Below are 24,505 nucleotides of genomic sequence, written 5' to 3' on the forward strand. Positions count from 1 at the left end.
ATAAAAAGAAAAACCTAAGTTCTTTACCTCCTTTTTTGCCAATTTTGGTCTCAAGGACCTTCTCAATGGTTTCACTGTCATCGTCCTGTTGCTCCTCGGCTCCTTCTGCCATTTCAATAAGGTCATCAGAGTCTGTCTCGAAATCATTCTGGTCCTCCTTGTAGCTGCAACACATACTTCATCATTACTACTCTGCCAAGTCATAATACTCGATTGATCGATCACAAATAAGAATGTCAATAAAGAAAAGGGAAAAAGTTACTGAATGCTAGTTTGTATGTTTTTTAAAGCTTTTATGCCATTTTCAAGAACAGTTATTTATTGCCTCTAAAAATGTAATTTGGTGTAACATATGTATGTGTGAGAGAGAGAGAATGAAATGGAACAGGAAAAATTCAAAAAATAAATAAATAAAATAAAAGCTTGCATACATGTTTTCTGTTGAATATAGTTTTTAATCTTAAAAATCTTATTTAATCTTAGTCTACAACAGACTACTTCTATAAAATGCATGTAAATATAAATTATACGATAAGGATTGAGCGACGTAAAAATGAATGTTTCTCATGCATCACATTGGCAACGTTTTAAATTTAACTAATAGGATTAAACAAAAAGATTTGCTAATTTTTTAAACCCGAAAAATATAAAAATTCATAAATTTAGAAATATATATAGGTGTAGTATTTACTGTATGTATTAAATAACTATATATCTAAATAAATGATCATATTTCTGACAAGTATGACATCTCCCATACATAAACTCCTTGATAAGATGAATCCTTACCTGACTTTAGTTGCTGTTCGCCGCCTTGTTTGTCTTTTTGGGGTATCCTCCTCATCATCGTCGTCATCGTCATCATCTTCTTCATCTGAAGACTCCTGCTTCCTCTGCTTCCGTCCCTTTTGTGACTGCTGCTTACCAGCAGATGATTTGGTCTGTGGCCTGGGAGGGGAAAGAGAAAAGTACACACAAACATACTCATTTACCATGGTAGGCTTTTTGCCTTTCGTTCCGCGTCCCTGATGTGTTTGCTAGTGTAGCGATTTGTTTTCACACCTATCAGCCTGACTCATAAGCCAATAGCCTTGAGACAGCTGTCAGACTTATGAAGAATTAGGACTGCTATATATGTTATACATATCAATTAATATTTTAATGATTATATTGATCATTATGCCAAAAGTACATGCTTTAACAATTTAGGACACATGCAATAATTTATGATAGAGCAAAGAAAATCACACCAATATTTTTAGCGCAACCATAGCAATTAAAAATGAGCCATCATCGTTTGCATTTAGTAAGACAGCTCATTTAATAATTCACGATGCGCTGTCTGAAGGCCAGGCTTCGCTACACTCTTACCTTCTAGCAGGAAGTCGTCTGGATCTAACTTTTTTCTCTTCCTGCTCACTCTCTGAACTGCTGGCCTCTTCCTCAACATCCTCTTCGTCATTTGAGTCATCATCTTTCCACGTATTTCTTTCAACACAGAAATACCACAGGTTCATCTATTGGACCTCTGTTAGCTTCTACTTCTAGCCTATCGTAAAGCTGCAAGCCAGTCCGTTTCACTTATTACCCACCGCGCAGGCAATTAAACATGCTGAGAGAGACACTTCAGTGTGTATACAGTACTGTTCAAAAGTTTGGGTTGGTAAGGTTGTTGATGTTTCAAGTCTCATGCTTAAAGGCTGCACTTATTCGATCAAAAATACAGCTAAAGTGTAATATTGTGAAATCTTTTTACAAATTAAATTTCCGATTTAAAATTGGAATTTATTCCTGTGGTAGCAAAGCAGAATTTTCAGCAGCAGTTACTTCAGTCTTCAGTGTGACGTGATCCTTCACAAATCATTCTAATATGCTGATTTGGTGTTCAGGAAGCGTTCCTTATTATTATCAAAGTTGAAAACAGTTGTACTTCTAAGTATTTTTGTGAAAACCATGAACATTTTTTCAGGATTCTTTGATGAACAGAAAGCTCAAAAAACAGCATTTATTTGAAATAGAAACCTTTTATAACAATTGAATTGAATGCATCCTTGCTGAATACATTTAAAAAAAAAAAAAAAAAACTTACTGACCCCCAACTTTTGAATTGTAGTGTACTCATAACTTATGTATTGCATTTTATAATGAAACAAATTCTTAAAATCAAATGCTTACATTCATGGTTTACAGTTAGACAACTTTTATTTTACTCTATATACTTAATGTATGACTGTCATTGCACTATATACAAAACTTTATATCAAGTGGCATCTGCAACATCTTTTCTCAAACCTTTTTTTCTGAGCCATTTTTTTTTTTTTTCAGTTAACATTTTAACAAGCAAATTTCATTTCTTTTTTCAATTACTTACAAAACAATGACTTAGAAAAGTGTCAAGTTCAATACTTTTTAAATATAAACAATGTATTTAATGTAAAGAAAAACAACTGCCTAAAAGACATGTACATGCAAAAATATGGGCAAATCGTTCATGATTTTAAAAAAACAAACAAAAAAAAAACAAGAGGCACACATTTGTAAATAAAGAATGGAAAAAGGAGAGTGAGAGACCTACTTAAATACTTCCAGTACACTTACTCTTTCTTTTTCTGCCGTGAGCTTTTTCTTTTGGGACTTTCACTCTCTGAATCACTGCTGCCCTAAAAATCCATGAAAATCCATTTTGAATATGTGGCACTGGATTAAAAGCTATGAAAATGTCATGTTTCAGATTAATCAAGGAAGCAAAGCTTTCAACACATGGGAGAATGTTTACACGACTTAAGCTGCCGAGCCCGATCAGTTCCGAGTCTAGAGCCAAACATAAATGTTTACGCTTTAGTAAGTAACCATGTCTGTAATTACTTTAGTCCAAGAAGCAGAACATGTTGTCAACTTACTGCAAATGTCAACACAGTGTGTGAAAGAAACCACTAGGGGTCAGTGTTGAGTTAATTTTTGCACATCCAGCCTACCTCAGCTCCAATGTTGAGGCGAGCAGGCTCTTGTCTGCTGCGACTGGATCTTCGAACACCATAAATATCTGGATGTTCCTCCCACATCTATGATAATTAGGGATATAATTCATTTTAAATCATAAAGCAATTAATCAGCAGCTAAATTTAAGCTTCCACTGGGAATAACTGATTGATCCTAATGTTGAAGGCTCGCCTATTTTTGTACCTTCTTCACATCTGCCAGGCTGTCTTTCTTCCTGACTGGTTTGTCTTTGACCTGCGCTGAGGTCTGACGGGATTTGGACCCAGTGGATTCACTGCCTGACTCCGAGTGGCTCTCAGAATCAGATGTGCTGTTGGATTCGGAACGCCGGGAACGAGCTCTGTCACTTCCTTGCTCGCTCTCCGACTGACTCCCAGACTCCGATCCAGAGCGGTTAGATTCCTCTGATGCTGAATTGCTATAACATTAAAGACGTGCATGTTGAGAAACAATGAAAACATAGTTGCTCTAAACAGTAAAATAGGAATCACGTTCACAAGTTTACTTTTAAATCTCAGTTATTGTCATTCAGCTCTTATGAATTGTCAATAGGTAAATTTGTAATTTGTAACTTTTAATATTTTTACTCATTTAATTCTAAATCACTTAATTATGCCACATTTTCTTTTCACCGATTTTAAATGGACAAGTCTGTCTTTTAAGTCAAATTTAATCCTCTCAGTCCAACAAAGAAATGCTGAGTCCTCAAGTGGGATGTCTTCAACCATGCTGTGTCTTTGTCAATGTAAATAATAGTATTCCAAGGATTTGGAAACTAGAAATGGGGAATACAGTACAATGGATGGGGGAACGTTCTGCATTAAAAAGCTAAAAAAAAAAAAAAAAAAAAAAAAAAAAAAAAAGCGCTACTCAAATGACAAACAGACAAATTGACAACACTTGTAAAATTAGAATAATTCATTTAATTGACAGAATTAAGAATCTTTTTACATGTGCAAATGAGCAAATGTATAATGAGACATTTACATACAACCTGGTTTAATGATTTTTTAAAATGATTTTATTTCAAGTTAAAGATGTCTTTCAGTGTGCAAATCCAAAAATGTAATAAACTACCAAAATAAACTTTATGAAATGTGAAACTATCAGATATATGGCATCATCCTGCAGGTCATTTTGTGTTTGACCACTGCTGCTGCCCTTTTGCCCTTTTGAGTCTATAAATAAAAGTAACTGCTTCTTTTTGAAACAAGCCCAACCCCGCTTACTATAAATGAAACTCTCAACATAGAACATTTATCTTCCTTACATGGTTAAAGAAAATGAACTTGTTTCCATAAACCTCAGTTAAAAGCATCTCAGTAGTGCTCTTTTAATTTGGTACGATGCATTCATGGGAAACCATAATGCAGATCTGGATGTGAAAGCTTGCACATCGAGTACTATAATGGAATGCACTGCTAGAAACAAACACCCTGTCATGTGCTCGAGAGCGAAACAGCTGCTGACGAAGCAGCCATACCAGCCAGACTGTCCTTATATGGTTGCTGATGTCACCTATGGGCGGACCTAACCTCTCAACTGAATTCTCATTGGCTGCTTATTGCTAGCCAAAGGAAGGACCAATGAAAACTCGGTATGAAAACATCTGACCTCTACAAGACTTCCTGCTTCCGCTTCCTGTAGTTCCAAGAAGCTTTTATGTAATGCAGCAACTAATACAAGCTATGCAGCACAAAGCAAGAGCCATTTTGTGACTTTGAGGACTTTCAGCCATTTAATGAAACCAGTCTCATATAGTGATGGAACAAAGCAGTGCTTTTTATTGTAGAGCTAAGCCATACAAGCACCTCAAATAAAGTACACTGGCTGTAATCCAGGAAAAATATCACATTTAATATGTCAGCTCTTGTTTCTTTTAGTAATATTTAGAAAATGGCTGCCACAGCTAAAAAACAGTGAAGATATGTTTCTGAGGACACTGCATTGATTTAGGATGTAATGTGCATCTTTAATACTAAAAAAACTATTTGCAACCTATAAAAGTGAGCATACATGTTCATTTGACAATTCATGTTCACATATACAGCATTACATATAACTACTGTTTGTGTAATTGTGAAAAGATAACATACATTTGAGGGTTTTTTTCAGTTTAGACTCTGGTATCTGGCACATATGCAGGAACTTCAAAGCTGTCATCAATTCAGAGGGAAATTCTTGACAAACAACCATAAAAATAATGACAGATCCAGTCATAAGCACTATACATAACATCAAAACATTGTGCTTTTTTTTTTTTTTTTAGACTAATGACAACCCACAGGGTAAAACCCTCATTGATGAGGTCTTATGTTGTTAAAAGTTGAAGCAAATTATGTGTTAAAACTACACAAATTGTGTCTGTGTTTGAGTGTATAATGTAAATACATTACTAGACTTTCAAAACTGAAGTGGTAATTAAAACAAAATCTTCTATTCAAAAGTTTCTCTTTTATATTTCCTGAATAAACAAATCATGAAGCTCTGAAAAATGGCATCACTGTCTTATTTCAAAGTCCCCTGCAAAATCCTAATTTTGTAATATTTTATAGTAATAGCCTAAATTAATAATGCATATGTAAATAATACATTTCTGTAAAAGACAAATTACTCTTAATATGAAATAACATTATTTACAACTCAAATAGTTCCAGTTTATATATGGAAATAAGAGTAACCAAGTGTAGTAAAGTAACCAAAATAATTTGCTTCCACTTGCATCTTTGAAACCAAGACATCCTGTTTGTTTATTTGGTTTGGAGGGGAAAATGATAGAACATATATACATATTCACATTGGAGAACTACTTTCGTTTTAGATGGTACTATCAGTCTTAAGGAGCAACATATGTTTTTTTTTTGTTTGTTTGTTTTTTCCCCAAGGTTTTTAAATGTTTCACCCAAAAACTAGTTTTGCTGCTGAAAGTTATTCAAACTAAACCAATTGTGACAAAACAGGAAAAAAGTTTGGTCCTCAACAACACTTTAAAATAATAAACACTCTTTTATAACAAAAATAAAGAGTGAAAGCTAAAGTATTTTTTACAAAGAGCTACAACAAATTGTTTCAAAAGTGGTGAATTATGAAATATGTGATTTAGTGATAAGCTAGAAGTGTACCAATATATGAGCTAATATACCCCCATGTCATTAGGGAATTATAAATATTTACTCCATAAACATTTAGTACCCTTATAGCCAATGACAAAGATTGTAATTCACATGGGTCATGTGTGACCCTAAAACAAGTAGTAGTCTAGGATCAGATTTTTATAAAAACACTAAAAAAATAAATTAAAAAAAGTGATTCATATTTCCTGTAATAAGCAACAATTTGGCATATAATTAAAAATACAGTTGCACAGAACAAGTTAAACAAACAAGCAATAGTTGTGTTGCTATTGCAAAAAGTAAAACAATTAAAAATATGTACAACATACAATCATGCCTATGTAAAATAATACTCTTCATTTTGGATAAAACAATTAACATGCTTTAAACATTTTGTGTGAAATGGGATTTCATTAAAATATTTCAGGCAAATCAGACTGAACAGGTTCTCTATACAAGTACTGCAATATTAATTCAAAGTTATTAAATGCTAAACTCATGCAATGTCAAAGTAAAAGTGTTTAAAATATCATTAACCTTACATAGTGGTGCAATGCAGCACATACTAATCAGACAAGGTCATTTCACAGGATCACTATTAAAGTGTAAATATTAGAACTGTAATCACTGCATAAATCTGTATAAACACTGTGCATCTTGACTATAAATTGAGGTAAAGGCCCATAGGCCTTGAATTCACTTTTAGAAATACTAGCAAAATCAGGGTGTGGCTATACATCTATCCCAAGGTCAATGATCCGAAACCCATATATTTTAGAGACTTTGTGGTTTAAACTTGTGCACAGGTGATCAACCATGCTTGTAAAGGTAAACAATGAAGACACATGTTTAAAAAGAGAGAAAAATACGAAAGATCGTACCTGGAAGCATTGCTTTGGGTCGAGCCTTCATCTTCCTGCTTTTTACTCTTATTCTTCATCATGATTTTGTCTTGGGGTTTGTTAACGATGGTCTTTTGTCCAGGTATTAACTGTCAAAAGTTTAAAGTGGGATGAACCATCAAAAAAAAAAAAAAAAGTCCTGCCGTTGCGATATATGGAAAAGGCAAGTTGGGCTCGGATAATTTAAAATAAATAAATATTTACAGTATTTCTTAAATTAAAAGGCATCGGAATTGAAATGACACCTGCTCGACTCTATTCGATGTCAAATATCCATGTGTCTATGGCATTTCAAGGCAATAGATTCAGAGCCACATGCATAAATTCTTACTGCGTCATCAAACAAAGGACGATTAAAACATAACGATGATAGCAAATAAAATCGACAATAAAAAAGAAACGATGTAAACATACCTATTGCATTGACAGGAGGAGGATTGTAGCAGTACATTCACATCTGACAAAATATCCGATTTGTTACTTTGGCCATAACATGAAAAAAAAACAAAAATATTCCAGGATTGAGACGAAAATAATAATCGGAATAATATTCGGAAATAAAAATAATAGCAGTAATCCACCGATGGCTATTTGAAAGGAGAGAGAGAGTGAGAGAGTGTGAGAAGAGCCCAGCAGAGCGCACTAAAAATGGAGGACCGCCATGGCTGCCAGTGCAAGGCAGGGAAAACAACGACTGGCCACTCTACGCACACACCACAGCCGTTTTCGACGAAACAAAGTCGCAAAACGTGCGTATTAACGTCTCTACAGTCCAAAACGTAATAAAACGAACTATTTCGCGCAATTACGGTGCCCCGGGAGGCACTCAAAGTTCACCAAAGTTGAGATACTAGTGCTATCGAGAGCCCTGCGAGGCTCAACACTCTCCCCTTCCCAAGGTTCATCCGCCATCTAAAGCTCCTTCCCAGCTCTGAGAGCTTAGCCTTTGATTGACGTTCTCTCCATTTACCCAGGGCTCAGGTGATGCACGAAAGTCCCACCCCTTTTATTTTAAATAAAAACTAGTTGTTTTAAAGATAAATTAAATGCTCAAGTTAATTTTACCCTACAAGGATAGTGGTTGAACAACTGATTACTGGTTATGCAGGGCAGTAGTGATCTTTATGTTAATACAATTATTTCTTTAAGCCTTCACTTCCTGCATAGACAGGAAATGAGACAACAGACTGCCATTTTGCAGTGAGTGCTGGACTACACTGGACACCATTTTAAACCTCTTAATTTTAACCCTTTTACACCTGCTCGGTATATGTAGTGTACATTGAAAACGTGATATTTTAAAGAGGAAAGTTGCGTGCACCAAAGCTTGCAGGATAGCTCCTGTGAGCAAATGAGTGATCTTAATTCAATAAGAAATTAATGGGTGGAGTACATTAAAATAACTTGCGAAATCCTCATTATGGAAAATGTTCAAAAAGTAAAAAAAAATGAATAAAATCAAAATAAAATAAACCGTTATGGGCAGTTAAAAATGACACAAACCCTGTAATGTTTGAAAATAATCACCTAGCTTGTCATTTAATAATTATTAGTTTAAGTAAATAACGCAGCAGACCTAAATTATTATTTTTTTTTAAATAAGAAAATAAAACCTTAAACCTGGACAAGCTGTGTTAAACTTCGACGTAAACCGCAAAGTAAATCTTTTGCGAAACGTCATTATATTCTCCATCCAAAAAGAGCAACTCGATATTGTTCAATCACGATTTTTTTTTTATTTTAAAGAGGCAAATAAGCATTTTTTAAATTTATAATACAGGCATTTCATCAAAACAACAATGCAGTAAAATATGAAAAAATACATACAATTGTTGAGCACATTAGCGAATGAATTAAAAGATCACAGCAAATCCACAGACAAATAAAAATGTCTCTTTTCAAATCCAAAAGCAAAATATGAGCCGCCATCTTCCTCATTAAGTAGTAGTGTCCACTCGACTGTCCAGAATTGGTTCTTAATGAAATCAAAAAGGAGAAGGGAAAACATGTAAACCCCAAATGTATTCTTTAAGATGCGATGACAGCTTTTCATATAAACTGTAACATACAACTATGGTGTAGCTAGCCTACGAACGAAACAAAAATTATTTTATCAGTACCCCCTTTTGTAGTTTTCTAACTAACGATTGTCAAGTTTAAGATAATGGTCAATCTCCCAAGGTGATCAATTAAGACAACTTCAAAATTAACATGCACAACTTGTCCATACAATAATAGTAGCATAATAACAGACAATAACAAAGTGCATTATTTTTCATATATTGATGGTAAAATGCTAACAGAAAAATGCTACGTAGTTGCCGCAGCTTTAGCATGATTTTGTTACATTCACCTACAGATGTAGGTGCAAAAAACACTATTCACACTATTTCGGAAGCATAAATCACAAGAAACAACACTACAAATCCTTTACTTTCAACTAACCAAAAAAAAATAAAAAATCTATAATACCTGGATTTGGTTCACTTCTAAGTTTACTTTTTACATTGCTACTCAAAGTAGGTTTATGATAGACTCAAAGTTTAATTGATCACAACATAAAAAAAGAAACAGAAAAAAATAAGCATTTTGAAATCCAGTAGAGTTACAACATATGTCTGTCATTAGCTATCATTTCTCTGAATGTGCTTCACAAAAGGCAACTTTATTCCAATCTTTGTAATAATAGTCACTGATTCAAGAACAAAGATGTATCCAATAGTTATTGATACAAGAACAAAGATGTATTCAATAGTTATTGATACAAGAACAAAGATGTATCCAAGTTAAGAGTCAGAAAAGCATTGAAATAAGTAAGTGAAAAACAAGTGAGAACTTCAATTATTGAAGTTTATCAAATTATTTTAATGTGTCGGTCCTTGTGATAATGTCCTTACAATGTGTAACTTTGGCCAATATTAAAAATGTATTAAAGGAAATGATTTAAAAAAAAAAACACTAAAACTGTTACATTTATGTCATTCGGAATGTTTAGGCTGCTGAGCATTAATTTTTTTACATATACATATTAAAAAAAGTAACAAAACTGTCCTTCTGATAATGTTATTACAATGTGTAACTTTGGCCGATATTAAAAAATGTATTAAATGAAATTAAAAAATTGTTACATGCGTGTCATTCAGAATGTTTAGGCTGCCAAGCATTCTTTTTTTTTTATACACATACACGCATATAAAGTGTCACAAAGTGGCTTAACCACCAAAAATGAGAAGTGACACTGCAAAGGATCCATTCAGAGAAATTTGCGTATAGATGCGTATAAGTACAAATACAAAAGGGAATTTACAAAAAGAAAACAAGTCGTCCCAAATGTTATAAAGAAAAAAAAAAAAAAAAAAAGGAAAAAAAAAAAATCCCCAAAGAAAAAAATAGCCAGATATGAAGTACGTTTAATAAAAGTCAGGCTTCAGAAAAGTGATTAAAAAGACTCCAAGTCACAGCTCTCAATAAACATTTGCTTACTGAAAATGTCAGTAGCTTTATTCTCAAGTTAAGATCATTTTCCTTCTAAACTGTTTGAATCCCTTTTCATCAACTCTGTCATTACAATAATTAGGTGGCAGCTCAAATTAAACAGTTTCTTAATATGAAGGAAATGGAATAATGTACTGGAATAGGCACATTATTTAATGTGCAATAGCAACAGACCATGTTTTCTGGTCTGTCCCTGTCTGGATACCCATCCCAAAAATCAAAAGCTGAAAAGTTTCAGCGATCACACGACACAAGAAAAATGGAAATGCTGCAGTGTATTCCAGTATAAAAGTGGCACTAGTGCAAGTGATAGTGAAATCTTCAATGCATAATGAAGTATGCAATAGCCAGTGAAAACAAAAGGAGGCCATTTGTGGCAGAGAATCAAGAAAGATGTGTAAAACAAGTTACACAAAAGTAGAACTGACTCCACAAGAAACGAGTCACTTTTCTCAAGAAGGGTTTCCAATGAAAACAAGATGAAGAGAAGACAGCACCCAAGCATGCTCAGGTACTGAACACAAGTAAATTGTAAAAAGCGTGGTCATCGATACAAATCGAAAAAGCTGAACCCCAAGCTATTCTTAACCTTAAACTATTAAGCTTTGAATTTGTTCTTTACCTTTTGTAAAACTGTAGAGATCTACAGAAATTCTAAATGAATTATTTTGACAAAACTTCCGTTTCATGCCGTTTACTGACTACGAGCTAAAAATGACAGACATATGGAGTAAAACCTTAATAATACAAATAACACTGTAAGGACTTACAGAGCAGTCTTCTGTTCCTTGAAACTTTGCTGAAGCTTCCTCTTCAGGCAAACGTCATCTGCAGGGAGAAAGACAATCGGTGAGATCAGAAGAATAAAACATAATACTGTCAGCCGAGAACACATTAGCTGTTTTCAAGTCAAGTTAGTGTCATATTGCCCAATGATTAATTCAAGATGTCATCGGTTTAGTAGTGGAAAAGCCTAAAGCCTATTTATCTTCCAAATACTGCTAAATGTATTTTCTGTTGAAAATGTGAGTGATGCTTCTTCCTACAAAAGTCGCTGCCGTGATGTTCGGATGTTCTGATTGGTTGTTAGAGTATTGCTATGCAGTTGGTTGTGACTTGATTACTAGTGCCCAGTGAACAAGTCACAAGGTTCCACGCCCACAATACTGCAATCCCTATATATGGCGTTTATTAATTTTTTTTAAATGTAAGGGACATTTAAAATTTGCCCGATTAAATTCTTCTCTAGTCTGATCATTTAGAAAATAATAACAGCTCTCCTTTTTTTCATTTGGAGCACATGTAATACTTAAATGTAATAATTCAAATGAGCAATAATTACAGTAAAGTTTGCTTTGAGAATCATAAATAAAAGTTATCGCTAATTAGACTCCATTACCCTGGCTGCAATGAAGTAGCTAACTTGCTATTAAAAACCACAGTTTGAGCAGGAATTGCAGTGCTATTACTGCAAGCTCAAACAGTAGATCCATGCACTAGTAATGGTAAGGTTGTGGGTTCGATTCCCAAGGAATCCAAGTACTGACAACTGGTGAATTAAAAGTTTCTGGTTGCAAGTTTCATAAACTGAAGTCAGAATTAAAAGGTATTGTAAAGTGCTCAATAAATGCAATGAGCTTAAGATATGCTGGCAAATTTATAATAATAATAATAGCTTTTCAAGTAAAACAACAACAAACCCAAATGTAACTGCAGTGACAATTGCTTTAAATTAATGAAATTTTATTGTAAATATAAAATTTGTTGCAAGGTCATGTGTCCTATTTATTTATTTTTTTGTTTACTGTATTAAAGCTGTTCACACTAGGGATGCTGGTGTGTTCTCCAGGGGTGAAATCTAAACAAATTATTGTAATTTAACGAATAATTTAGACAATTTAAATTAATTCAATTAGTAGAAGTCGCAATGTTCCAGCTATTAATGGTGCAATGAAAAGCATATTATGCCATTATGTATATTTTGTACTGTGACAAAACATTTTTCCCAAACAACATTGTGCTATAATGTTGCCTTTAGCATTTTTCTGTTAATAAATGCATTTTTCTCTGTCTGCATTTCATCGTTAAAACGGATGTAAGTTAAAATGTTCATAGCTAGTACCATATAGAATGTCGCCGTTACATTATCAGATGGTATGGCTACCATAGCAAACTCAGGTTCCTTATTTTTTTTAATTTTATTTAAAGTATCTTGAAAACATATGCGTTTAGAATGTATTAATTTAAAGCATTACTGTCGATTTGCTCAAATTATGTAAAAATTACTGTGAAGTAAAACTAAAGCAAATTTTGAAGCTTTTTCAAAGCATTAATAAATATACCATGCAACTATGTAGTAGCTAAAATATGAACCGTATGACGTTCAAGAAAAAATAAATCGTTTAGGCTTCTACGATGTTTCTTCAAGTGCAATACTTACAGCGAAAATCCTTTTCCTCGTCTTTCTTTGACGTTTGGCAGATCAGGAACCTTTAACAACAAAAAGATTCTTCGTTAAATCGAAAATTCATCTTACAATTTGATTTAGAGCACAACCTAGTGGTAGTCAGTGATAAAGTAAATAAAATCCTAAAGGCTGCTTAAAATGTAATGTACAAAGTACAGCAGTTTTTTGGTTTTTTTTACATTACATTATTCAACATTACGTTATCAACACTTACATTTACATGATATGAGACTGAACGACACGCCATCATCTTTCATCCAGTTGTTCTGATTCCTGTACACACAAAAAAATGTAAAGACAATTAGTATTGTATTGTCTCCTTTACATAGTAACGCTCACTTCAGCGTCAAAATGTTCAAAAGAAATATTTATTTCAGTCATGCGGTTTGTCTACATGAAATACAATTTCTTTAGCTAATGTCCAAGTAAATGTTAAGTACTACTGTTTAAAATCTACTTCATGTACATAACGTGACAATACACCGAAGAATATACATATATCAGAAACCTCTTTGATATAGAAACATAACTGAGGGCTCATATTTTATTTTTATTTATTCTTACATGCAACATTTGTAACAACCTTTGTTTTATGAATAACAGTGAAGTGAACAGTTGATTCTATATACATATTTAGCAAAGACATCATAATATTTCAAAGTCAACATTTTGCACTTTAAATAAAAGACATACTAAAGAGCATTACATTCTATGCTGTGTGTTTCTATGATATTGTGTCAACAACCAGAAGGGAAAAGAAATTCCAGGTTTAATTTGACTTTTTTTTATACTGATCAATCATTTTTGCACAATTTTAAGGCATTTAATACTTTAAAACAGTACTAATCAGGTAAAAATGTACTTCACATAAATCTCTGGCCAAAAAGGAAAAACAGAAATTGGGAAACAAGTTTATATATTTTTTCTTCTTTTTTAAAAAAATATAAAGTCTTCTTGTGGACCACAATGGGTTAAAAGCCAACACCCTATTATTTAACGTCGAAAAATACAGCATAAATGTTTTGCAAAATACAAGAAATACAAGTGTATACCTTTATTTAAGTTCATTACCAAGTGGAAAAGAACCATAAAATGAGCAAATGTTTAACAATTACATTTTATGCAGATAACAATAGAATCTTAAAATAAAGTAAAACATCAAAATTATGTGCTAAATCCTATGGTAAGTTGACATATTCACAATGTTCTCTTAAGAAGTTCAAAACAATGTACATCAGGAAAAAAGAAAATATTTTTCAGTAATTAACACACAATAAATGCATTAAAATGTTCAATAAAATTGTTTATTCAAAGAAAACATTTAAAATCAACAAAAGACACTCAAAATGTTGATACTAGAAATGGAACGTCCAAAATTGCATTATTACAACAATGTTTCAATTTAATATATTTTTTCCCGCTTTCGAATGTTACAAGGACATTTTGTCCTCTCAAGGACAAAGCGAATTTAAAATGCGTAGACAGTTAAATCCTTGTTTCTCTTCGTTGCTGTCAGTTGAAATCTTCACAGTTTTCCTGCAACATATCCATGCATTGTTTCCCTAACATTTTCTAGATGTTTTTGCCATAAAATCGTCGATTAAATCGACGGAATGCCATTTTTCAGTACTTGGCAATGGCCCCATCATGGCCATTTTACAACACCTCGTCGAACCCTCTCCTTTTCCACCATATTGGTGCGTCTGTAGCACTCGCTCAAACACGTCTATAAGTTAGAATCTATAATGAAATCTTACCATGTTCCCACCGTTGCGATCTGCTCTTTCATCTGAGCTGTTCGACGCCATTCTCGTCGTTAATATTCTTCGTTTTAATGAGGTCTTGTCGCTCAGACCGCGCCGCATCGCCATCTTCGCCGTCTCCACTGCCTGTTCTCTCCCGTCTGCGCTCCTCGTCCTCTCTGCCTGCGCTGTTATACTGATCGGGTGGACAGCCCTGAGCTTCAGCGTAAGCAGAGACAACTTCCTCTCACTGCAGCATTCTGGGTAGAAGAAACGCAGCATCCATGACTGTCTCTGTAAACTAACGTTTGATTTGTGTGACCGTAAAAAAAAAAAAAAGTACATATTTGTTGTCATGGAATATTGACAACACTAAAATTTAACCATAAATACTGGCCACCAAAGAACCACTTACCTTACTGTAACACTTATATAAAGCTTAGGCATTTATATAACAACGCAAAACAAAAGAGCTCCTCAGTCTGTAGTTCTAAAACCAAGAAGAGAATTTGTATTTTGTTCAGATTGTGAATTTATTTTGTTTTTAATTTACACAAATCCAAATTTGATTTAATAGTCTGTGGTTAACATTAGGCTAGCTACTTGAAGAGAACAGAAGATAAATTACACCGTAATACCTCAAAAAGTGATTTTTAAAAGATTTATTTTTATTATCTTTTATTTTATTTTATTTTTTTCTAACACCAGAATGTGAGACTTAATTTACGTTTTAAAAAAAAAAACAGCAGCTTCAAAATTAGTTTGAGATATGACAGTGTTATGTTGTAGAAGTTTTAAAGTCTCTTATAATAATAACCACAGACCCTATTTGATTAATTTGAAACTTGCTTTTACACACACACACACACACACACACACACACACTTCATCTATATCTATATCTATCTATCTAATAGGCATAGATAGATAGATAAATAGATAGATACTATATATATATATATATATATATATATATATATATATATATATGAAACTCCCAACCTAATCTCATCACAATGTGATTTGTATAAAAACAATGCGCTCTCTGTGCAATTCTTAATTTTGTAGTTCCATCTGAATGTCAACATTTGTATGATTAAGACAGTCAAAAGGCTAAGGTTGAGGTTAATTGATCTAATTTTGTGTCTTCAGAATAGTCTGTGACCTTGTATTATGTTGAATTTCAAAATCTTGTCTGTTTGCTTATAGTCTGTTTGTTAATAAGGGATTTGTGAAGACAGAAATTGGCCCAGAGTGCCATGTTACTATTGTTATTATTTTTTATTTAATACGCAGTGTTATTATTCAGTAATTCCATGAGTTGTACATTTCAGACATCTTCACTATTCATTAAAACCTATAGGCTAATTGAGCAAAAATTATTCAACTTGAATTTGTGTTGCTATTCTGACGTCTTTAATAATAATAATTTAAAAAACTAATTAATCCTTTAATTAAATAGTCAAAACAGTAGATTTGATTATTTTGGAATTTTACATTATTTTATTTAATATTAATTTATATTATAGTTACATACATATAATTTAAATAACATTATCAATGCAACAGTCACCAAGAAAAAAACAGGTTCATGTACATGTTGCAAAAGCACAAATAAAACACATTGGATTAATGCTATTGCAATATGAATAACATATTGATCTAAAACTCATTGTTTTGTTTAAATATGTATAACCTTTGATTTATGAACAAGTAGCTGATGTGTACAGTAACAGAAGCTCAGCTCTGTCAAGGGCTCATTTCTATCTTCTCCAACAGCTAGTCTGCATACTGCAGTTGGTTACTAAGCAACAGTAATTGGATCATTCCTGGACTCCCTCCCCCTTCTTCTCTAAAGTCATGCCACGTAGGCACTGGCAAATGCACCAGGTGGACTGTTCATGGAAGGCAGAGGCCTCGAGCTGAACTCTATTGATTATTTGTATACAACCAAGACTAGAATTATATATAAATTAGCCAAATATAAATAGAATGTGGCGTCAAAACCAAGATGCCATTATGTCTGTACTTTTCTGAAATAAATAATAAATAAATGGCAATGTATGATATTATGGCCCCTAATATCAGCATACAAATTTGGATGAATAAAACAAAGATGTTAAATAAAATATGGGATGGTCTGAAAAACACACAGATCCCTAGGAGCCCTCTTGTGGCCTTATATGATTATTTTTTAGTCTGTGGATCCAAAGAAAGTTGCAGTTCTTCCAGTAATGTATGCTGGAGAGTTGACTTATAAACATTACATTTGTGCTTATGTTAGTACACACACACACACACACACATACACACACACATATATATTTGTACTTTTGGTATGCTAAACTGGTATACTTAGTTATACTGGTATACTTAAAGTCTGCTAAATTTGAACAACTAATTTTGTGTGGAAGTAGTGCTGAAGTCCAACTAAAGACATACTGAGGTATATGTGATTGTGCTAAAGTGGAACTATTGCAAGTAAACTTCAGGTACACTTTAAATATCTTGCATTTATAGACTGATATTATTCAAAGATCATACAATCCTCATCAATAGTGACATTAAATTACATTTTAGGCTTAATATTCTGAAATGTGCATTGTGCACAAGTAGTACTCCAACTGTAAACTGATAGTTCCTATTGACACACTACAGCAAAAGATAGAAATAACTGCCTTAAAACAATTTTCTTTGTATGTTGGTGAAAATACTAATGGCCTACTGTAGTGTGTGTGTGTGTGTGTGTGTGTGTGTGTGTGTGTGTGTGTGTGTGAGAGCATATTTTCAACCATTGTCCAGTACATTTTTGATTTGGGGTCCACAGTGCAACTCCATTTGTGCACTGAAGAAAAAAAAAAGTGTCCACTGACTGTATTAGTGTAGAGTGCGCCATCATGTGGCTAATATAAACCATGCACTTAATTTAATCCCCCTTTTCTTTGTTTTGGAAGTATTCGACTTTGAGAATAATTCAACAGCTCCCCCAAAAAATCACAACCTCGCTTACATAACTAAGGTTGACAGTTTAGAAGTGTGATACTCCAAGGTGTGTCTGCTTATGGTTAAACTTCTTTTTTAGGTTATACAAGTATTATTATTATTATTATTAAAAACACTTATAAGAGTTTGATTTGAATGCATATTATGTATTTAATATAGTATCATATTATGTGTATTTTGATTCAGTAGACTATAACTGAGACTCCTCTGTTAAATATTGTTAAATAACAGGATGGAACACAGGAAAGCCAAAGCCTAATCCAAGAATAACCCATTTCCTTTACTTATAACCTTAAGGGATCAAATCATGCCTTTATTCTTTTGAGGTCCACTTATACGTTTTTTGTTTTGTTTTGTTTTTTGTTTTTTGCAATATAAACAGTCTCATTATTTTATTTTTTATTTTCCGCGCTCTCTAAAATTAAGCAGGCTGTTTTTGTGCTGCAGGGTACATTTAATGCTCTCTTATTTTAGAAGCAGAGATTTTCTCTGATAAGGGTTGCAGGTATTCTGTTGAGGTTAAACACAGTACTTAATGAATAATTCTTCAACAAAAGCCTCTTTGTAAAGTCTACATCACATTAATTTATAAAATAATCTGTATCCCTTGTACAAACTGTTCAAATTGGCTGAAATAATTCAAAAATAAACTTTACCCACCTGTATATCTATCATTGGCTCCTTTTTAAAGATGAGTTATTCCTTTGGATAGATAGACAGACAGACAGATAGACAGACAGACAGACAGATAGACAGATAGACAGATAGATAGATAGATAGATAGATAGATAGATAGATAGATAGATAGATAGATAGATAGATAGATAGACTATATTGCCAAAAGTATTGGGTCACCCCCTTCTAATGAACAGGTTTGACTACTTTAGTAATTTCCAGTACAAATCTTAATGTTTAAGCATATAATGATATTCTAGAGAATTGTGTGCTTCTAATTTTAAAGCAGTTTGGACAGGACCCTTTTCTATTCTAACATGACAATGCCTCTGTGTATAAGGCAAGGTTAAAAAAGAAATGATTGATTCAGTCAGTGTGGAAGAACTTGACTGGTCTGCAGAAAGCCAAGTCCTAATCCAAGCTGAACACCTCTGGTGTGACTTTAAATGCAGATCTTGAGCCAAAAACTCTTTACCAAACACCAATGACTAGTACATATGGGTACAGTCATTTTAGGCACTTCCAAAACTGTTGCAACAGAGATGGAAATACAATTTTTAAATACATGAATTATGTTTCCATCTTTGTTGCCACAGTTTTGGAAGTGCATTTTTCTGTTCTAAAGAAGGGGGTGTCCCAATACGTTTGTCCATATAGTGTATGTACAAGTGTTTGGTAATGAGTTTTTGGCTCAAGATCTGCATTTAAAGTCACACCGGAGGTATTCAGCTTGGATTAGGACTTGGCTTTCTGCAGACCAGTCAAGTTCTTCCACACTGACTGAATCAATCATTTATTTTTGAACCTTGCCTTATACACAGAGGCATTATCATGTTAGAATAGAAAAGGGTCCTGTCCAAACAGAAGCACACAATTCCCTAGAATATCATTATATGCTTAAACATTAAGATTTGTACTCATGGAAATGACTAAAGTAGTCAAACCTGTTCATTAGAAGGGGGTGACCCAATACTTTTGGCAATATAGTGTAGATAGATAGATAGGTTTGCAATATGTATAATTTATAATAAAATGACGACACATAGGCTTATAAAGATTCAAATTCATTATTAAAATGTCTGCTGTAAAACTGTCTGATAGGCTACTCTCGTGGAACAATGCAATAATTCAACACCACAACTATCAACATGCGCCCTTCTTCCATAACACCACGTTGGTGGCAAACGCTGATGCGCATTGGTTCCTCGTCTGTTTGGACCCTCCCGGAGCTCTTCCGGGTGTGGATAACCCACATTTCCTCCTGCCGAGTCCGACACGCATTCCCAAGAAAACATCCTGGATAACGGGCCGAGCTGCGTGTGAGTGCAAACCATCGAATGAAACAGCACTCGAGGTGGGAGACAGATAGTTCGCGAGACACAGGACATGTTTGACGACCGACTGTGGGAACCGTGGAATATTTGAGATGTCAGAGCATCGTTTCCCAACACCATTCATCAGCCAGCTGTTGTTTACGTTTCGAGTTATAGAACGCAAACCTTCTCTGTACTGACTCTTTTTTTCTTTTTTAATATATAAGACATTAAGCAAGCAGTTTAAACAGGGAAACAATATGTGGCTATATACTTTGGCTATTGCTCTTGTTGTCACTGCGCATGAGGTGAACGGAGAGCCAGATACGCGTCCATCCTCAGCGACGCCGCTCAATTCAACATTACTCCCTCAAGAAGAAGAACATTCATCACATAACGTTAATGAAACCGATTCAGCGGTTGGATCTCGTATTTCTACTATTTTAAGGGATCTTCCTACCATCAAAAGCATTTCGATTTTCATCTGCGTTTTAACAGTCTTGCTAATCACGTGCCTTGTCATAAAAATAATCAGGTAACATATAATTTGTCCTATATTTAAATGGTGTATTATTTTGTAGGTCTGAGTGCTTGTGCAAATATCCTGTTATTGTTGTTCACAATGCCACCTTGTTCATAATTGAAAATGGCGTAATTTTCGACTCAGTGGTAAATGTCTCCGTAGTTTAGTGTCACTGTTCTTCTAATATAGCCTTTATCGTATGCATAATTCGTTTATTTCGGAACACTCTCTGTTTAACGTTGACACGTTATCCCTGATTTAATCCTCTAATTGGATCTTTGGAATTAGATGGTTCGCCTGTAGGAACCCGAGAACCGACTCTTATTCAGAACCTTTAGTCGAAATATTTTTTGACGTTCGGTTCCGTTATCAGATGCGAACGAAACTAAAATACTCTGACAGTGTTTCCAGCACTGTGTAACTTACAGCAAAAATATACACAGCGCGAACAGTCCGGTTTCTCAACAAACGAATAGTGACTCTTATGAGCCGGTTCTTTTTAGTGATTCAAAACACTTAATGAACGAAGAAGTGTGTTTTGTGGTACTTAAAACGAGACTCGGACAGTGCAGTTACTTATATGTCAGTAGAACATGTAATTAAATACATGAGTTTTGTTGAAGTGGTGTTTTATATAAGTACATCAGGGATGGGCAACTTCGGTCCCGGAGGGTCCTAAACAAACACACCTGCCTGTAACTTTCTAGTGATCTTGAAGAAATTGATTAGCTTCTTCGGGTGTGTTTTATTAGGGTTGGAGCTAAACAGGACCGAAGTTACCCATCCCTGAAATAAATGAATGACATGATAATATATAAGCAGGATCATTTATTGGATTGCATTTGTCATATCTAGAAAGTCTGTGAAAATTCTGTCACTATAAACGCAACCTTTTAAAGAATTGTATTATTTATGATTTGTTAGATTAGTTTTAAAATGATCTAATTTGGCAACAGACTGTGAAGGGAAGCGAGTGACCATTTCTTTTATCAAAATGACTAAAATGATTATTATAGCTATGGAATCAAAATCAGAATTTCCCATTGCGTAACTGGAAAACTCTCATACACTATTGAACATACAGGTCATACCTTACTCGCATGTTCTCTCTATCCCTGGTTTGATTAGATCGGCAAAGAAGATCAGAAAAACACGAAAGTATGACATAATCACAACTCCCGCCGAGCGTGTAGAGATGGCACCTTTAAATGAAGAAAATGACGAAGACGACGACTCGACCCTGTTCGATGTCAAGTACAGGTGAGTACTTTACCACAACATTTGCTTACAACATTGCATAAGATCTTATGTATTAACTTGAGTCTTCATTTAGTCATTTTTGTATATAGGGGTGTTCCAATGCTTTTTAAAATGGAGATTTTAAAAACAAGTTGAAGGGTGGGGGACTAATGCCTAAACTAGTGGCATGTTGGTCTGGATCATATTTGATTTGTTTCCAAGTCTGCCTGTTAAATACCTTCAATCTTCACAAGATTCAGTTTCTTCCCAGATGGTTGGCAGTAAATGTAGTCTGTGCAGTGCAGCTACATAACTTTTCTCTAGTTAACACAACATTTTAAATATGTTTCAGTAAACAGAGTAGCAACATAGTGGGACAAGGAAGTGGTGCTAAAAATAGAACAAAGACTGAAACGTCTAAGGACTTTCGTCTCATTAGAATAAAGTATTAATGGAAAATGCCTCCCCAAGCACTTATTTGAACATTTTTACTGAGGAAGAGTGTTTATGTGCTACCTTTCTGCCGGAAATGTTTGGTTTTTATACAGACTTAAGTTGTTAATGTTTTAAAATGTTAATGCTTCCCATTTTTGTGTTGCTGGGCAGTATCTGACAAGGTATATGAATGTTCTTGGTATGTGACCTCACAGGTCACAATGGAAATAGTTGTGTTATTTGGAGGGCTAGTGAGCGTCAAGACTTGACTTCTCCCTTCCGTCCAATTGTTCTTTGACTGAGAAACTGCTTCCTTTTTGCTGGGCATGGCTCCCTGTTTATCAGCTTTTATTGGCAATGTAGCTGTTTGATAGTGAGGCAAACCAGTTTGACAACTGGAAACTTTATATTTTTGTTAGTTTACTTAACCCTCTGATTTAAATTCTTTGCTTTTTCATAGGTGAATTACATTCTGCGCTCAGAGTCATTGTTGAAGATCTCTTCTAACCCCCCCTGGATACCTCTGTGTGAACACATCTATACAGGAATTGTGCTCGGCTTGAATCTTCAGTGGAAGCAGTGTTTTTGTTTGACATGTTTTTTGATGTATCAATGTGTTTTGACATTCCAAACCAGCACGAAAGCTGATGTCTCATGAAAGCTTTTCTGTTGAAAGCACATTAAGTTAATCAAAGATTAATTATTAAAGTATAAAAATAAAACTTTTCTTCGCTCCAAAGAAAGGAGACACTAAAGTTATTCCTCCACAAATTAATTATTGCTTTAATTATTGCACAACTTTTCATATTTTTCCTTTTGCCCAAAAATATTCCAGTTGTTTTGTAGAAAGTTGGTAATTCAATATAATATATTCAACATTGCCCTTGAATGTATCAGGCAGCTTAAACATTTGTTTTACAGTATATCACACTGAAGTTATTTTAAGTAATATTTTAAAATGTAATCATAATATATATTATAATTTCAGACAATTATTAAAATTATTGATTTAAAAACTCTACATATGGAGCTTACTTTAAGTGATTTAGCTGTGCTTGAATCAGCTCAAAGCTTCAAATGAATAGAATATAGATATATTTGTGATGGACAGACTTTTTTCTTTTTTTTTTTTTTTCCCTGTATCTGACTATTGACGATGTTTAAATGGATGTTTATGTTCCAATACTTTTGGAAAAACGTGTTCCAAACGTCTTTATTATATACTATTGTCTGTATATACTACATGCAAATTATTCCTCTGAAATTGTTTATTTTTTAGACAGAAAAAAAGCATATTTTGATTTAATAAGAGTAATATGTTTCAAACCTCCCTATATTTTGAGAATTATTAATCTACTAACCACTAATTGTGCATATTTACTGTATATGGGTTGAATGTATTTGTGAGAGAGGATGTGTGTGGAGTTGGGAGAATATTGTTGCCGTATTGCTGCTTTCTGAGGTTGGGGATTGTTTTTTATTGTCGCATATGCACACCTCCTTTTTTTTAATTAACTTGGTTTTACAGTGGAAAACTGCAGTGCCACACATCATGAAGGGTTTAAACACAGATAGCTATCGTATCAGATATATTAAATTATATTTCCCAGGTTTAGAGCAGCATTGAAAGAATCTCTTAAAGCTACAGCGATATATATTGTATTGTGAACTTTCCTTAAATTCAGTGCGATTTTATCTTATCTTGATTGCTCCTACTAGATGTTAATGTGAAGGACTTATGTCCAGCATCTAAGGGCCAATAAGAATGTTTATTGAATTATAAATTGTTTATGATGTAGCTGTTATTGTCTGACTAGAAACTGAAGTATGTGATTCTCTCTCCTTCTATTCTGCTCTAAATGTTTCCAACTTCCTAATGTATTTTATGCAAATCTGAATGGAGAGGAATGGGAAGTAAAAAGTATCAAAAGCGAGCGATTGCTGACGGCTGTAAAACTGCACTGATAAGATGAAGTGTCTTGTCTAAGGTGTTTTTTCTTCCTTTAGCATTCTGCAATAATTGAACATGTCTTAAAATACATGCTTTAACTTTTTCCTGGGTTTGTCTGACATGCTAGTCTAAACACTGGACAAAAAAAAAAAAAGTTTTATATTAACAACCATCTCTCTTTCCAAAGAAAACCTGTCTATGTATGTGCTAATTGTAGAATATTGTTTCTGAAGAGTACCAAATGATAAATGTACTTTTTGGGGTTCTTGATTAATAAAAATACTTTCTAAATGAAATAAATACAAATCTTAATGCATCAGAATTATTCAAACAAGGTTTGTCAAATGCATTGTTTAAAACTTGGTTTGAGCTTCAATGTGAGTTGCCACAAACGTGTTAAATCAATGACTTGCAACAGCTCAGGAATGGAATAACATACAAGTCAAATGTTTCATTTGTAGCTCAGTATTCAAAATTGGTGGTCCTTTATTGGTGTACACTCAGAAAAATGCACAAAACTGTCACTGAGGTGATAAAAATATGTATTTTTTAAGTACTAATGTGTACAATTTGGTATTTAAATAAGGTACAAAGATGCCACAGTGACAGCTTTGCACCTGAAGTGAAAGTTGTTTAATTATTACTTT

General features: G+C 33.8%; 2 protein-coding genes across 5 annotated transcripts in view; one reads left to right on the top strand and one right to left on the bottom strand.

Annotated features, from left to right (window-relative positions):
* The window catches only part of chd2 (chromodomain helicase DNA binding protein 2), a 45,615-nt gene extending 30,610 nt beyond the window's left edge, over positions 1 to 15,005 (bottom strand). Inside the window, exons 1-8 of one of the 4 annotated variants that reach the window (XM_058750538.1) lie at positions 7,430 to 8,179; positions 6,995 to 7,104; positions 3,184 to 3,418; positions 2,976 to 3,062; positions 2,599 to 2,660; positions 1,372 to 1,488; positions 790 to 948; positions 28 to 164 (exon numbers count right to left, since the gene is read on the bottom strand). In XM_058750538.1, coding sequence (XP_058606521.1) covers positions 28 to 164; positions 790 to 948; positions 1,372 to 1,488; positions 2,599 to 2,660; positions 2,976 to 3,062; positions 3,184 to 3,418; positions 6,995 to 7,056 — 859 coding nt within the window. In that variant the 5' untranslated portion in view covers positions 7,057 to 7,104; positions 7,430 to 8,179. Of the gene's footprint in view, positions 1 to 27; positions 165 to 789; positions 949 to 1,371; positions 1,489 to 2,598; positions 2,661 to 2,975; positions 3,063 to 3,183; positions 3,419 to 5,096; positions 5,181 to 6,994; positions 8,991 to 11,280; positions 11,339 to 12,950; positions 13,001 to 13,191; positions 13,251 to 14,734 lie in introns of those variants that run through there. The other 3 variants (XR_009266874.1, XM_058750540.1, XM_058750539.1) reach the window with 3 other exon arrangements.
* Positions 15,006 to 19,569: 4,564 nt separating this feature from the next.
* On the top strand, positions 19,570 to 24,164 carry fam174b (family with sequence similarity 174 member B). The gene is made up of 3 exons (XM_058750541.1): positions 19,570 to 20,245; positions 21,362 to 21,493; positions 22,368 to 24,164. Exons 1-3 carry the CDS (start codon positions 19,971 to 19,973, stop codon positions 22,369 to 22,371), a joined length of 411 nt encoding a protein of 136 aa, XP_058606524.1. The 5' UTR covers positions 19,570 to 19,970; the 3' UTR covers positions 22,372 to 24,164.
* The last annotated feature ends 341 nt before the right edge of the window (positions 24,165 to 24,505 follow it).

The sequence above is a fragment of the Onychostoma macrolepis genome, chromosome 18 (genome assembly GCF_012432095.1).
Source record: "Onychostoma macrolepis isolate SWU-2019 chromosome 18, ASM1243209v1, whole genome shotgun sequence".
NCBI lineage: Eukaryota > Metazoa > Chordata > Actinopteri > Cypriniformes > Cyprinidae > Onychostoma > Onychostoma macrolepis.

What these genes read in the sequence shown, in the direction of transcription:
- fam174b (XM_058750541.1), top strand. Translation starts at nt 19,971, where the DNA reads ATGTGGCTATATACTTTGGCTATTGCTCTTGTTGTCACTGCGCATGAG. An exon ending in CTTGTCATAAAAATAATCAG is followed by an intron (nt 20,246 to 21,361) that starts GTAACATATAAT and finishes TGGTTTGATTAG; the next exon opens with ATCGGCAAAGAAGATCAGAA.